The sequence below is a fragment of the Buteo buteo genome, chromosome 6, assembly GCF_964188355.1.
Source record: "Buteo buteo chromosome 6, bButBut1.hap1.1, whole genome shotgun sequence".
Lineage (NCBI taxonomy): Eukaryota > Metazoa > Chordata > Aves > Accipitriformes > Accipitridae > Buteo > Buteo buteo.
Genome location: NC_134176.1, coordinates 37,509,694 through 37,525,986, shown reverse-complemented (window position 1 = coordinate 37,525,986; position 16,293 = coordinate 37,509,694). Strand labels below are relative to the sequence as shown.

General features: G+C 39.8%; 1 protein-coding gene across 1 annotated transcript; it reads right to left on the bottom strand.

Annotated features, from left to right (window-relative positions):
* Window positions 1–4,767: 4,767 nt before the first annotated feature.
* On the bottom strand, window positions 4,768–16,042 carry EIF2S1 (eukaryotic translation initiation factor 2 subunit alpha). Its single transcript, XM_075030437.1, has 8 exons — window positions 15,929–16,042; window positions 13,682–13,923; window positions 12,083–12,162; window positions 11,459–11,610; window positions 8,625–8,731; window positions 6,682–6,779; window positions 5,618–5,761; window positions 4,768–5,313 (listed from the first exon to the last, which is right to left on the bottom strand). The coding sequence occupies exons 2-8, from the start codon at window positions 13,920–13,922 to the stop codon at window positions 5,188–5,190; spliced, it is 948 nt and encodes a 315-aa protein (XP_074886538.1). The 5' UTR covers window position 13,923; window positions 15,929–16,042; the 3' UTR covers window positions 4,768–5,187.
* Window positions 16,043–16,293: the final 251 nt, after the last annotated feature.

The following is a 16,293-nucleotide window of genomic DNA, read 5'->3' as shown; positions in this document are numbered from 1 at the left end:
GATAAGAAACATGACTTAGAGTATAACAAATAAACAAAAGCACTCGTTGCTATGTAAAAAGAGAGTCCAGAGTTCAGTAAGACAAAGTGACTCAGGTATCTCTCAGTCTTTGCACACTGGATCAGATTACCGGTCACACTTTCATGTACTGAGGAAAAGGAACAAACAAATAATATCTTTATCTTTATCCTATTTTTTATAACTTTTAGGAAGGAAGAGCAAGACAATGAATTCAAACCTGACAATGTACTAGAGATGACCCAAAGAACAGTCTTGCAGAGATCGTGAAAAATACAATGGGTGATTGGACACTACTTCAAGTTAGAAAAATCAATCTTGAAAAGTACAATGGGTGATTGGACACTACTTCAAGTTAGAAAAATAAATTACTATATAAAGAGAAGGCATGCTGGCTGAGATTTCAAAAGCAGCCAGCCCATATGGAAGTTACCTAGGTAGCTCCTCCTGTACTCCCTTTGGCAATTTGGAAAAGGCAGGCAGCCATGAGGCAACTGGCTGCATAAGTCATATCCCAGTTATGTTTGTTCTTCAGTCCACCTAAAGTAAGTACAGCAAGTTTAACGGAACCCTAGAAGAGTATTTTTTGCTGTAGGTATGCAGTATTTTCAAAGATATCAATAGAAATTGTTGTAGTTTTTTTATGTTATTGTGGCCTTAAAATAAAGCAGAAATTTCTTTTAATTTAAAAAATATTCTCCATCTCTGTATATATACATAAATATATCTATAAATAAAAGTTCTACTCAGAATCTTGGGAAAAAAACCAATGCAGTCAGCAAAAAAAAAAAATAAATTTCAGCTCACAGCGTTCTGTACATCAGAATTAAACTTGAGAAAAAAAGAAGAAAACTTGAGTCTATGTACACAAGAGACATTACTGCTGCATGCATCTCCCGGACATGCACTCTTTATATAACCAGCTCCAGGAATACAGTGTTCCACCGTTTGGTATTTGAGGTTTGACTTCACATTGTTCAGCTTGTTACTGCAGGCAATTTATAACAAGGTGGGTGAGATAATTTCATGCTAGTGAGGACAGGTAGAAGCTTGCAGGGGGCTCTCACTCAGACAGTGATCTCAGAATTGCACCATAACCATTCCCTGCCAAAGATTTGAGCGAGCTCTTTTTCTCCAGCATGCAGACCACCCACAACCCTGCAGAAGGATCTTGAAAAAATTACCATTAGCAATGAAGAATTTTATTGTCAAACTGCTGGTGAATGGCAAAGCAAATGTTGCTGTAGCTGGTCATTAAACAACAGGTTTTGTATCAACTACTTTTTATAATCTAGAGCCTTCACTTTCTTCAATACTTCAAAGTATTTCTTCAGTACTTTGGATATTTATCATAGACACACCCCCTTGCCCCTGTCTCATTCTGTAGTTAATCACGGCTAACAAACTGCCCCTGTATTGTTCCCCGTGGCTGAGTAAATGCAGATCTTCCAGGGTCATATAGTGTAAAATGATTAAGTAGATCTTGGCTGCCATATTCATGCATGTGCTGGGAAGGCAAATTCTGGCACTGAAGCCTCCCGGTGGGACAGGACATGGTTTGGTCTGTATAAACCTAGGGAGCTCTATATCAAGTCTTCTGTGGCACTTGAAACTCACGGAAGGAAGGACTTTCTGTTTCCTCAGATCCATTTTAGAGTGTTTTCCATGTGTCAGTGGGGTATTTTAACAAAAAAGCACAGTTGAGCACTTGACATTTTCTTCATTCAAAGTGACCCCAAAAGACTTTATACGCTATCGAATGTGCATTGGGATGGCCAGGAAGAGCCAGCTGCAGGCTTCGGGACCACGGGACGCTACTCAGGGTTAAAGGGAAGGGCAGGAGCAGCCGACTCTGAGCGCAGGCTGTGCTATTTCAGGTGGCTGACCTGACAGACATCGCTGGTACCTCCAGGTCAGTCCCTCAAGAAGCCATGGACAGCTGATTAAAGGAGCTAGCCCGAAGGACAAACCCCGTCGCATGCTCTGCTATGCCCGTTGAGTATCATCGTGTCACACGGGGGATTACACAGACCCAGCTTTTTCAAAGCAGTTTCTTAAGATGCTAGGACTTTGCCCTCCGGGTAGGACACCATTAAATTCCACCCCCCCTCCAAAAAAAAGGAACACTAAAGTTCTTTTGGTGGATTAGGGATGAAATAAGATGAAAACAAACCACATCAAAATAAAGAATGATGAAACATTTCTAGATAAAAGTGAAAGACAACAAGTGTTCAAAAGTATTCTGACGTAAAAGCATTTTTACAATTAACTGTAGAAAGGTGGCTGTATTTGAAAACAGTTGTTTAATTGTCTAGACTCAGGAACAAAAAACTATCAGAAATTAAATATCAAAGTGCAGATTCCGCTATGAAGAACAACATGCCAGCTCCACTACATCTGGGGGGGGGGGGGAAGGCAGCAAGCCCCGAGGGCCAGAATTCAGAGAGAAAACAGCAAGGAATTGTCACTGTATTAAAACCTAGACAAACCACAACAGCCCCAAGAAAGCAGGGCACACCTTCTTTAGCAGCCACTGTTTCCCCCGCATTGGAAACAGGATACTGGGCTGTGTGTTACTGGACTGCATGCCTGACCTGAGCCGGTATCCCCGTTTGGGGTTTTTTTGTATTAATGAGTCCTTATCAGATGTTACAAGTAAAACTGTTTCCAAGCTGCCAATCTGACAAAAGTAATTTGGGATATAAAAGTCAAGTTGAGATCCTTAAAATTAATGCATCAGGTCAAGCCCTGTCCACAGGTATACCCGTACCTTTCCCTTCAGTTGACTACATGAGTGCAAGCAGGGATTTTGGCCTTGCAATCACAATTGAGTAAACACACAGTTGCTAATGAACAGCAGGAATACGCTACCTCGCTTTAGCGACTCAACAAAGACGTCACACAAAACTCACGACCCTTATTTTAAGCACTCAGTAAGCAAATGCAGTTCCATGCATACAAAATAGACGGGCTGAGATAGAAGGCATCATCTCAGCACCTTCTAAAGATCCCCGAGTCACAGGCCACAGCAACCGACACAGCACAGCTGAGGCCCAGCAGGGGCTTCACAGGTTCAGCCCTCCCTTACACACACCTCCCTAACAGGCCGCAAAAGCCGCCATCTTAGACCTCCTCCTTCCAGCTGCTGCAACACATGAGAAATATCCGCTAAGTTGTCTTGCATATTTTAGTTAAGCTTCTTGGTTATAATTTGTTCAGGCAACAGGAGAGCCTGATTTTGTCTGCCAGGGTAACGATTGAAATGCATTTACCTTAAGCTGCTTTGTTACCGTCCTCACCATCTCGGTCATTTTTTTCAGGCACTTAAAATTGACACAGAATTGTGTACATCAGCATGCTGAGGCTCTAATTAGAAAAGCTCCTGTAGCTACTGAACAAGCTCAGCAAACTTTTGCCTAAGTTACTGACAGAAACAATGCTCACCTATTAACACACCAGAACAGCTCTTAGAGATGATACTAATTGTAATCCCCTAATAGTACTTCAATGGAAGAGCATACGTGGCTCACTTTTCAGTGCTTTCCCTTACAACACTATTTTGGCATACCGATCACACAGTGACTAAGTTTTTAAGCACTTTGTTCTTTAGTCTGAGTACCCACATACTGTGTTTAATGGAAGTCAAATCACTATTTTAGTGAGTGGGCAAAGCCAGAAGAGCTGTTCAAACAGGAAACTGACATTATCACAACTTCAAGCCACGACAAGGCTGTCATACACAGCTTCTGAGAAGACAACAATTTGAGAAAATAACCAGAAAGAAAAATTTGTTTCTTCATTTTGTGATGACACATTCAGGTATTTTCCAACATTCTAAAAAGATGGGAAGTTACTTAACTTTTTTGGCTTTACATTACTATTAGAGTTGGGTACATGTGAACTTCTCTGATAATCAAGCATGGATTGCAATACGTACGCTCTTTGTGAATGCCTTTTGTAGCAAGAGCACATAGCAATGATATTGTTTGTACTGTGGCAGTATTAAGAATTCCTAGTTAAGGCTCAAAACCTCATTTTTCATGCATTTTCCATCTAGCAGCACAAAATATTAAGAAAAAAGGAGATGGGCAATATGGGACATAATACAAAAAGATATAAATAAGTTTAAAACTTTAGCAATTTGGAAAGGTTACTTAAACAAAAACAACTCCTCCCCCCAATTCGCACAGACAAGGAAAACAGGGTATTATTTTTTTTTTTTTATGCTCCAACAGGGAAAGCACATCTTGTTTCTCTTCTTCAGAGAAGATAAACAGGTTGTTTCGAGAGTGAATAGCTCAGCCCAGCCCAGTGTAAACCAGATTTAGGGTAGGCAGAATTGAAGGTCATGCAGCAGTGAGCTCACAAAACAGTACTGCCTATTTTGAAGTATAAGTAAGTTCATTAGAGCTCCTGCTATATTCGCCTATAGGAGCAAAGTGCAACTATACGTGATTTTTCTTTTATCAGCTACATTTATTGGAATGGTAACAAGCTATTTTCAAAGTTTTCAAGTTCTCAGTCCCTAAGTGCAGATGATAAACAAAGGAAATGCTCTTTTAGACAAGTCTGCATCAACAAACTTGCAAGAAAAACATTTTGTTCCACTCATTCTTGGCTTGATTTAAAGCAAACAAAAGAAAGCCCCTTCAATGTTAAAGGGGAGTCACCCACTGATCCTACCCTTCCAGGTTTTATATTCATATGACTCTAGGCCATGTGACAAAAGAGGGGAAAAAAAAAAAAATCTTGGAGTTACATAGCCCAGAAATTTATTGAATATTTGCTCAAATACATTCTGTATAGAACTGTTCAGCTTGCTTGGTTTTGGTGCTCCCAGGAAAGATCATTAACAGATGCACTGAGCTGTAATCACCCATTAGGAATTGTTATGTATGAAAATGTTAAGCAAGGGGCTGCAACCTTCTTCTGGCCAGATCTGTGTCTTGAATTTGACAAGCCACCTTCCTTTCAGAGGACTCAATTTGTGTAGGTTGCTGCATCAAATGTTATTTAGAAGAGCCTTTTATATTTTGGTCTTTTTAAAACAGTAAAACACTTCAAGTATTTGTATTTGAAGTTTTCAATACTGGAAACATTTAGTCCAGAGTGTTTGCAATGGGATCTCTAATTTTTCATAGGGTCTCTCTTCTAAATATCCCAGAACATTTAGTCTTCAGTTTTGGCTTCCATTTCCTCAGCATCATCATCCCCATCCACTTCAGCGTTTTCCCTCTCCAGTCTTTCCAACTGCCTTGCAAGCTCAGTCTCGTCTGTGTCAGTAACCACTTTTGGCTGAAAAAAACCAAACCAGAACACATGGTAAACCGTCATAAAGAAATATCATATATATTTGTAGACTCTGATTCTACGTAAAGAGCAAGAGATAAAAAACATCCTGAAGTCATACAATAAAAACCAGGAAAAGTAGAATTTTTGGCCATTTGTTTATTTAAGGAACACAGAAGTTCAGGGTTTTTATTTTTTTAATACCTTTTTGCTAAAATTTCTCCTAGCACTACTGATCTTGCTCTACTTTAAAAATGTTGTGAGGAAAAAAAAAAAAAGAATTACATTCTAAAGTGTAATGTGTTCTTACCTCCATCTGCACATTAAAGACTCCTCTCTTCTCCTCAATTTTTTCTTTAATTACAGCCATGGCTTGATTCAGAACAGACAGTCCTTCAGTTCTCTCCAGCGTTGTAGTAGTCATCACGTAACGAGGAGGAGCTATCAGATTAATCTATCACATTGTAGGGATTGGGGGGGGAAAAAAAAGGACAAAAAAGCAAACTCAGTAACAAAAACAAAGAAAGAAATATCGAAAGCAAAGGGAGCAACACTGTTCTGAATGTACAATTCACAGAAGAAACATTTTCCCATTAGAAAAACCCTTTCTAGAAGCACAAATAACTTGGACTGAAACAGCAGACAAGAAAGTGCACAGCCTGTCTGATTTCCAATATCAGCATCAGTTATTTCTACACAGTACGTTTATTTAGACAAATATTGTTAAGTGGAGAGGATATCCACTTTGCAGATCAGCAAAACAGCCTATCACATCATTTTTCAAACAATTAAAAGCGTGTTACAGCCAGTACTTTTTTTTTTTATTTGGTAAGATGACTGAATAAGTAAACTTTTCCTTTTGCTACAAGAAACCATTATAAGAAATCATTTTCAAAGAAGGAAGTACTTTCAAGTTTTCTGAAAGCACTTAGTAATACACTCAATATCCTAAAATTGTTGGGAAGAAAAACTAGGCCTGGGTACAGCAGCCATTCTACCAATACTCAAACATATGTGGAGCAAACATTCCTCTTCTTACACAGTCTTCTACCTGAAAATAAAATTTATTGCTCCCTACCTAAGGCTGCATAAAGGAACAGTAGGTATGTAGCGTGCCAATACCAGACTTTAATAAACTGAACAGAATAAATATAGCTTCTTGAACTTTGGAAGCCACAGCACAGTCATAGGAACAACTGTCAGCACATAGCTGAAAGGGAGTGTGTTACAGACCTGCTAGAGAAGAATCAGAAAGCAAGTACATGGCTTCCCAGCCTCAGCTATGCTATTGTGACAACTGCAGTTCCATGCTACTGGTACCTGAGGGCGTCAGAAAACTTTGCTTTTGATCTCACTATTAAGATAGACACTTACTTTAATGGGCATGTTCTCCGTGGAACAGTTCAAGCCTGCTCTCAAAGCTTCTTTTACTGCATCTATGCCTTCATAACCATAACAGGCAACCTCAATATCTAGGACAGAGGAATACAAATAATAAAACTTTAAGGTTACCAAAAGCTGTAGTATCTTTAAAGCTTTTTAACTTAAGCTTTAATAAAGCTTTTGAGCATCCAATGTTTATCCACAATGAAAGCCTCAGTAGCTCCCAAAGCTGAGGAAGGTATTTCACTTTCTTGACTTGTAAGTTGAGGTAAGAGTCTTCATAAACTCCTCAGACATACAACATTTTACATTGTACTCTGAAAAGCCAAGATACAAAATTATACATCCACATTCACTCACCTCTCATCCAATAAATTCAACAAGAATAATTATGTATTTCACATTGAGAGATGAATATATAAAAGCAATAAATACCAGAGAAAACGAAAGATCTATCAGGAAAAATGAAACTTGAAATAGAACACATCCACAAATTAATGGAATTCTGTCAGCAATTACAACAGAGGCACAGAGGCATCACTTGTGCTGCACTGGAACTTTTTTTTTAATGATAAGTTATATAAACTTATAGTTAAAATGATAGTTAGCTGTAGCTTTTTGTTGATGTTTGGACAGTAAGGCATAGATTAATGCTGGTCATATCTGTAATACCCTGACTAGTCTAAAGACAAGAATTTCTTTACCTATGTAGCAATGGTGCAAAACTAAGCTACACAGAGAAGTTAGTCTCACTTCCAGGTGACTAACAACCTGCTAATTCCCAGCTATCAGAAACAAATTCACAGAAGAGCATCCCAGTCAGCCTCAGGATGAGACTACAAACCAATGGAAAGTTTCCATGCTTGAAGACAAAACTGAAAACAACTTAGACCATCAGAACAAAATAGGCAAGATGAAGGAAGTAAAAGAACATGCTTGCCAAGTAACTTTGTTTTCAAAACTAATGAAGTGCTATGCACGTTAGCAATTCCATTCTTCATGGCAATCAAATCCTACTTGCATTTTTGAAGTCTATGTTAACTCGGTGATCTAAAGTAATAGGTAAAGGAACTTTTCATTACCTTACTTTTTGCACTCTCCACTTCACTGTCATGTGGATATAGCTTATCTTTTCTTCTCTCCAAAGGAATCAACAAGTGCTAATGCTCTTCAACGTATCCTTGTAGAGCAGAGGCAATTTCTCAATCTAGTTAAAAACGTGACTCTGCTACATTGACTATCTTTTTAATGGCAAGCATGCTTTTAGGCTGTTCAGTTAGCTGTACAACCAGATTTACAGTTTTAAAGTGTGCCTTCTTAAGTAGTGCAGTCATGTGTTTTTTCTGCCCACAATGAATTAATAAAAGACAAACTAGCTCATACATTTCATGAATATATTAGAGATGTGCTAGGCTTGAGCTAATATATCCTGCTGAACGGTTTGCGATCAACCAGTTAGAAACACACCCTGAGCAAAAAGTCAGAACTATTTTCACATGTTCATGGACAAGTGGCCAAGACATACGCTGTAGCTGTGCTGACAGAGATCAATCATCCTGTTAAGGAATCAATGAATTTAACACTTTGAATAATGAAAAAGAATACTGCGGATGCAGTAGTAACTATAAAATATTTAAATCCATTGTATGCCAGTACAATATGATAGACTGCATTATATATCAGGACTACTACTTTCTGTCCCAAGGAACATGCAGTTTGGGGGAAAAAATAAAACCCAAACCACCTTGCACTTTGGGATAGAACCCACATCGGCATTTTGCAAGCAATCCTTGATTAAGGTGTCTTAATTCTGAACAGTTCCACTCAAATATCATCAATACAAACCACTAGTTTTAACTGAGTTTATAGTTTGCAACAAGATACACTAACTTAAGTGTCAAGACATGTTCAATGAACATCTGGAAAGAACTCACCAGCTCGGATTTTGACTGCTTGTGGTGTCAGACGTCTGTTAATATTGTCAATTAATACACGCCTCTCTTCCTCTGTCAGATCTAGGCTATCCAGGATTGCAGGGTCTCTGAGCCAAGCAAAGCAAAGTTACATAAGTTATACTGAGGTGGAACATGACACAACGTTAACTTCTGGTATTATTTCAATATTCTTACGCATAATCCTAGAGATATACTAGGCAAAGAAAACAGGGAAATTTCTTGAGTCCATTGAAACACTGGAAGAAAATAAACACATCTATTTTCATAATATTTTCTATTTAACAACAAACCAGATAAGTAGTTTACTCAATCTGTTCCTGGAGGGAAAGATCTGAATGATTTTTTTTTTTTTTTAAAAGCAAAGGAATGATTTCTTTTCAGCTCCATTTGTATACGGTACACAGAATGAGACAAATATCTAGTTGCTTGGTATTTATGTTCACCTCCAGCGTGAAGATAAGCCCATATCACATGAAAGAGAATCCATGATGAATCTGAGGTTTTTTGAATTATTTTAGCATTTCATTCAAATGCAAGATTTTTGTCATTCTACAAAGTAACCTATACTCATTCCATATTATTCTGTACTCCTTTTTAACAGTAACTGATCACAGACAGATACTTACCTGCTGGCTACGTTCTTGGCTAAAGAAAGGATAAAGGTGTTTTAAATCGCAAGCTAATAGTTTAAAATCTAGAGATCACAGAGGCAAACTCCTCTGCTGTTTACCAATATAAATTAGCAGCTTTTTTTTTAAGAAATGGTGTCAATTCTCTATTGCTGTATTAACTTTATCCAAAATATATCTGAAACAGAACATAACCAAAAAGCTCCTCACAATAAGTGTTCCTGTTCTTCAGAGACAAGAGTTACAGTTCTCTGAAAAACAATACCAAATCACCTACAATACTATTATCAGGCAAACGTAAATTAAAATGGCCCCAAAAAACCCAGAGGCAATATTGGAGATTGGTCTCTGCTGCTAATAAAATGTCATCTTTCATGATTTTATACACTGGGTATAGGTAGTAGAAGGGCCAAACATAAGCAAACAGAGCCCAGAAATATGACAGGTTTTATACATCAAAATAAGAAACTGTATGGCAGAAGCAATTTATTGGACATGCAAATTCTGCTTCTTCATTTACAATCTATCCTGTTAAATTTTTGAGTTACTTTCATGAGCATTTGGTAGGCATTCAACAAATAGGTCCTCAATGTTTAATTTTTACTGATCAGAGGGTAAATATACTTTAAAATTTTACCACTGGTATCATGCTGTGTGAAATCCTAAAACACTAATGCTCAGCACTAAGAAAGGACTAGCAAGTCAAATTCTTAGAGGGCACACCAAGCCTCCTGCAAGCACAGGAAGGCAGCAATATCTACATTTTTCTGCTCAACTGCTATAGCTTTAAGTAGGAGCACAATGGGAACAAATAAAAGTTGCAGTCCATTGTCAGAAATCTGAAGGCATTACTGATGGAAACATGTTTTGAGAACAGACAGCTTCAGAAGTTTGTGCTCCAACCCGAACAGCAGTTGAGCAACAAATGGCATGTGTGTTCAGGAATTTTCCTGAGTTTAAGAGAAGCTGAAACAGCCAGTGTAACTACAGGTTTTTGTTCTTCTATTATACAGGTATTTAACTAAGTATTTATCAGTTACAGAATGATCTGGAATTCCTTCTGCAGCAATGTGCCCAGATTTGTCCTTTACCAGTAAATTTGCTATCATTAGAAAATAATTACTATTCTCTGAAACCAAATGCATTCAGTGTAAATAAGAACACAAGTTGTCTATTTCCCAAAGACACAGAGATGGTTTCAAGCTAATCAAAATGCTACCAAGTGCCCTGCTTCTTCAGTCAACACAATTTCTAAGATTTTATTACTGCCATCTAGTGTTCAGCTCAAGTTCATCACTCATAGGTTTATGTGCTATAGAAGAGTAAAACTGGAATGTTTATTGAGAAGTCTATCTTTGGATTGCCAATTTCATGATAGAATCTTTAGAGGGAAACCAAATAGGTTAATTTTTGAAAGCAATGAAAAAATATCAGACTCCATAAGAAATTAAGAGCAATCTTATCTCAGTGCATATTCCCTTAGCATCACAATTCCCATGTCTTTCTGTTCATAATGCCATTTCTAAGTTCGTGATCCCATTCTTTAAGTTTGGAAGTGTAGAGAAGTAACAAGCCAGCTTGTTGCATTTAAAAAAGAAAAATTCTGCCTGTGCAGTGGAAGAGTGACAGTCAGCTGTGAGTAGAAATACCTTCAGACACAGAGCTAGATATTTTTGATAACGTCTGCTTGGGACAAAGAACAGGCAAAGTCTGACAGACAAACCAAGATCAGTGCTGCTTCTTCTGTTAGAAATGTCACAGGCTCATCTGTAGCAACAGAAATCTCTCCAGTGTTTGTAATCACATTTCTCTTATACTTAAAATGTATTATTCACCAATGCTTCAGTATTTCTCCACATCAAATCCAATTACTGCTTTTAAAAACCTCACATACACAGAGTGACAGACTCAAAGATTGATAAAAACAAGTCAACGCTGAGCTTTCTTTCTCAAGGGCATTGGGAACTTGAAGAAAGCAATAAGACAGAAACCTACAATAAGCAACCACAAGACTGATGTCAAAATTTACTAGGTGTACTTGATCAGTACATTCTACATACTGACTCTGGAAAAAAAAAACCAACAAACCCCCAAACCCCAAAAGAACATTCTGATGGATCTGTTCCAGGAAATACCTCTCTGCAATTTGAAATAAGGCCCTAGAAGTAGAAAAGATGTCCTTACGAGACTGCATGCTTGAATGCATCATAAGCACCATATCCTGGTCTTTTGTACTTGTCATCAAATACCCAGGCAGTTCTCTGGAACAGACTCTCAAGCTGCTCATCCTTGGTGTACTCCAAGACTTCAGCAACATGGCGAAGGATGCTGTAAACCTGGAACACAAAAGGAGTGTTAAAAAACCCAAAACAAATACTGAAAACAGACAAAAATTTAGAATCAGAAGTAATATTTAATGGTAAGCCTTCCGCTCAGAAGCGTAAGACCACACAGGAGTATGGGCAGGAATCAATGCCTTAAACTATATGCATGCCTTTTCAATTAAAGTTGTCACAGTGTGCTAAACCAGCATATACTTTTGGATTTTTGATCATTTAAATATACCCCTTTACATCACAAATTTTCAACTGACGTCTTTCTTGATCTATTCATTAATTAAGAAACAGCTTACCAGAGCACTCATGGACAGATGAGCTGGTTATATATATATTTGCATGGGTAAATGAGAATCAGAGTATGCCTAATAAATGAGAACAATATTTTCATATTATCTTACGTCTGTGCATTTTGGTTGCTGAGGAAAGAAGCTGGAAATACACAGTGCCTGAATATAGCAAAGCAACTTACAGTCTTCGATTTTGTGAATTTGTCTTCACATTTGATTGCCTCCTCTGGAGAAACTCTTCTTTTTGACAAGTCAATATAACCTATTGGGGAAAACCATTTTGAAAGTGTCAGGCAATGTGCCAACTAAGTCTAAATGCTTCAAGTGAAACGTATAAAGAACAAACACTGGCTCAGGATTTTTCCCCTTGCCTACACTATCCCTATATGTTGCTAGAGAAAGTAACTAAACCAAACCTTAATCACTTTGATCAAATTATAATCCACATTAGGGTATTAAATTATTCTTTCAACTGTAAATACTTACAACAGCAAATCTTTTGTACAGCATTCTTTAAAATTACTGCCTTAATGTTTTCTGTGCAAACTTTTCATAATATTGCAGCAATCAGTGATCCATTTTTATGCTGCTGTACGCAGTCTTGGCAAAAACCGTACCAGCACACAAAGAAGCAAGTTTGATGCCTATTTTTGTAGTGCTGAACTCAACTTCATTCAAGGTTGGCACTCCATCAGTTTAGCTCTGAATAGTTTCCTAATAAATAGACCTGGCCTCAAATTCTGACTCTAACTCCTTGGATACCCTTTCAGGAGAACTGTCTGTAAAGCAACTCTTAGTAAATTTGAAAAGGCCTCCACCTACTTCTCACAAACTACAGGTTGCCTAAAAGAGTCAATAGAAAAAGATTCAATATGTGAATTCCAGATGCGTTTCTCTGTTAATATGAGAATAAAATGAATTTGTATGAGGAAGTATTCTTTCATTAGAGATGCTGGGAAACTTATTTCACTTCAGATCTACCTGAAATAAGTTTCTTCCCGTCTTTCTTTCCTCTCTGTTTTTTCCTTATCCTGTCATTCATTACTTAATCTCAGAGTTAACTGCAGTTTCAGAAGTATTCTAGAAAAGCATATTACTTGAGAAACATCATACCAACAGTCAGGTTTCTGGGAGATGTGCTCAGTGTTTATTTTTATTATTTCTTTACACCTGGATATAAATTTTAAAGATTGCATGGAACAGTATTATCAAAATCTCACATGTTATAAATAGAAAATATATTAAAGAAACCTTTAGAGTAAAAGATTCAAAGATTCAGAAGACAGGAAAAGACAGAGTCACCTGTACAATCTCAACTTGTAACCTACAGAATTCATGTGGTAGGATAATTACATACATGTCATCTATTTTATAGTCAAGGTTCAAGACTTGTTAATGAACAGGATAGACTGTGAGCATTAAATGCTCACCATTTAGATTTTTATTTCTATGTCAGATGATCCTTCTGTTCAGTTAAGACTTAGAAAATCTACATAGATGTCAAAAGAAAATTCCACTGCACTATGGTTTGTTGACCAAACATTGAACTGGTGAGGACCCACTTAAGCAAATCTTTACCGATGTGATTGACCTTCATTAACCCAATTCCCAAAGGACAAAGAGGAACAGAACAACATCTATAAGTATCAGATGGCACAATGATGGTGTATTTTGCTTCGCCTTAAAAAAAGAACACCTAAAAGAATACCTAAGCCACCTAGTTTATCTGCATTTCTCTCTACAAGTTCAATCTTAATATAGCCCACAATATCCCCAAATACCTTTTTCTTTGTCAACTCTTATGACCACCACACATTCATTCCTCCCAATGCGGATGAGTTTGTTTATGGAACGAATACGTCTTCTGGATAGCTCACTGAGAAGGATCATGCCTTCAATGTTGTTGTACTCCAGCAGGCTGACATAGGCTCCCATTTCAGCAATGGACCGAACATTGACCATCACTACATCTTCCACCTCTGGAAATTTATGCTGGTAGAATCTACAGCTTAGTCCTGGCATTCTGGAATTTGAGCAGAAAAAACCAAAGATTTCATTTCACAGCACGTCGCTGCCTTCTCCTACAAACATGGTAAAAAAATCAGCAAGGACTGGCGTGAATAGAGAGAAACACTAGCACAAAAAATTGCAAATCAGGATAAGGCTTGTGCAATTCATACTTAGGTTTTAATAGATACTAAGCAATAAATGAACTAGTATTTTAGTATTACACAACCATTTGCTAAGATGCTAATTTTTTGCATTAAAGTGGAAAAAGTTTGCTACCCAGACTTTATTATCTACTTCAACTGTCATACTACCTATACACAGCACACTGTAGCAAAGAGACTTCAAGTGGTGAAAAGGTGACACAGCACACCTTGCATTCACCTAAATTCACGAGGCTGCGTAAAATTTTAAAACGGATTTTAACAACAGGAGTACATGGGACAGAAGAAGCCTGCAGTGCTCAGGAAAGTATTTGCATGCACATAAGACAGTGTGTGAGGGGCTGAGAAAATAAGAGGTAGAGCGAAGCTTCTGTTGTACTGAGGAGCAGACTCTACACTCCAGAAGATGACTTTCTAAACTCAGCATAAGATGTTTGGAATAATCCTGTAAGACCTGCTCCAGAAGGCACCTGTCAGCAAAGAAAGCAAAGGCAATAATCAGAACAGAAGACCGAACTAGCCTGACATGAATGAAGCACTAAAAAAAAAACCCCAAAAAACCCCCAAAAAACGCAAGCACCCACCAATGTATTGCTAGTCAGGAGGAACAAAAAACTGAAAACCAAAACAGGAGTCTTTCATTATATATTAAAAAAAAAGTACAAAATCAACACTTCACAATCATGTAGTGATAAGAAGGAATGCTTAAACTGCTTCATTTTCCTGATGATGAATCCACACACTCATCACTGCTAACCAGGTTAGTTCAATTCCTTTTGTCTAAGCCCAGAAGTTTCAAACAGGAAGTTTCCTACAGAAGTAGGAGCCTAAGATGCTGAGTCAAATGCATGACTCCTTCAGAAGGTTTGTTGTATTCACCACTTTGAAGTTTTACTCCTGGTCTTTACAGCAGTGCTAATGCTTTCTAGGTATACAAGAATTTACGAAGAGAGTAAGATGGTAACGCCAAGTGCTACGTACACGTGGCCATACAATTCAGAAGAAGGCTGCGTCCACCCTCATTTCCATTCTTAACTTTCAGAAAGGGGAAATACAGTCTGGTAGACGATTATAAAAACACTCCTCTAAAGGTTTCATATAACTTCATATAACTTGAAGCTGAACAAAGAACTCCAAGATGGAAAATAAAAACTTTACAGTTCGCTTTTCTAGTCCACTTAATGCAGATCAGCTCAATCCTGCACGTCTACTTATGAGATACATAATAAAAACACACTGCAAAGCAACAAACGCCGAACACCGCAAGCAAGAACGGACAAAACACTGCTGTGCACACAGAGCACTGCACTTCTCTCTCCACAGGCACAAGCTTTTTGTTTTGGCCTTCCGCGGACGGCTCTCCGGACCAACACGGTGCCCATAACGCCAGCGCTGGAAATCATCTCTCCAGGACGTTACAAACGCCCCGGCACCGGTTTCGGTCCCCACGCCTGCACAAGCCTCTGCGGAGACTGGCGAAAATGGAGTAACTTCGGACCAGCGACTCCTGCGGCCGCTGGAGCGCCGCTGACGCCGGCAATGCCCGACGACAGCTACGCCACCGGAGAAGGGAAGCGGTCCCCAGGGCGGCCGACAGCCGCCGCCGGGCCGGGAAGGGCCCATCTCCAGCCCGGCGAGGGCGAGAGACGGGCCGGCCCCCCGGGGAGCGCGGTCCCGCCGGCTGGAGAGCTCGCAGCTCCGGCGCCGGGCCCCAGCGCCCGGGCCCAGCCCTCAGCCGCGCCGAGTCCCATCCCCCCCGCCCCCCCGAGACCGCGGGCCCACAGCGGCGTCCACAGACAGGAGGGGCCGCGCGGGGAGGCCGGGCCCCGGCGCGCGAGCGGCGGCGCAGCCGCTAACCTGGCAACGGCCGGGGGGTCCCGCTCTGCGCTCGCGGCCCGGAGTCTCGCGCTGGTCCCGCTCCTGCCTCAGCGTGCGCCTCCTCGCCGCCGCCGCCGCCGCCTCCCCACTGCGCAGGCGCCAGCCCGCCCTACTCCCGCTCCTCCGCGCGCGATAGGCCAGCGCAGCGCGCTCTCCGCCCCGGACCATAGAGCCTCAAGGCCGAGGCAGAAGGCCGCCCTTTGCTAGAGCGCCCCCTCCCGGGACCGGGCGCTGAGAGCCAGGCGGGCGGGGCGGACTCGGAGACCTGCGGGTGGCACAAACTGACCCGGGAGCCAATTAACGTCTCTTCCTCCCCGCCCCCGGGGAGCACGTGACCACAAGCG

Excerpts from the sequence above, each read along its gene's own strand:
- EIF2S1 (XM_075030437.1), bottom strand. The coding sequence starts at position 13,922 with ATGCCAGGACTAAGCTGTAGATTCTACCAGCATAAATTTCCAGAGGTG. Across the intron at positions 11,611-12,082 it reads AATTCACAAAATCGAAGACT|GTTTACAGCATCCTTCGCCA; the intron begins GTAAGTTGCTTT and ends TTTGTGTTCCAG. Across the intron at positions 5,314-5,617 it reads TCTTTAATGTGCAGATGGAG|CCAAAAGTGGTTACTGACAC; the intron begins GTAAGAACACAT and ends GGTTTTTTTCAG.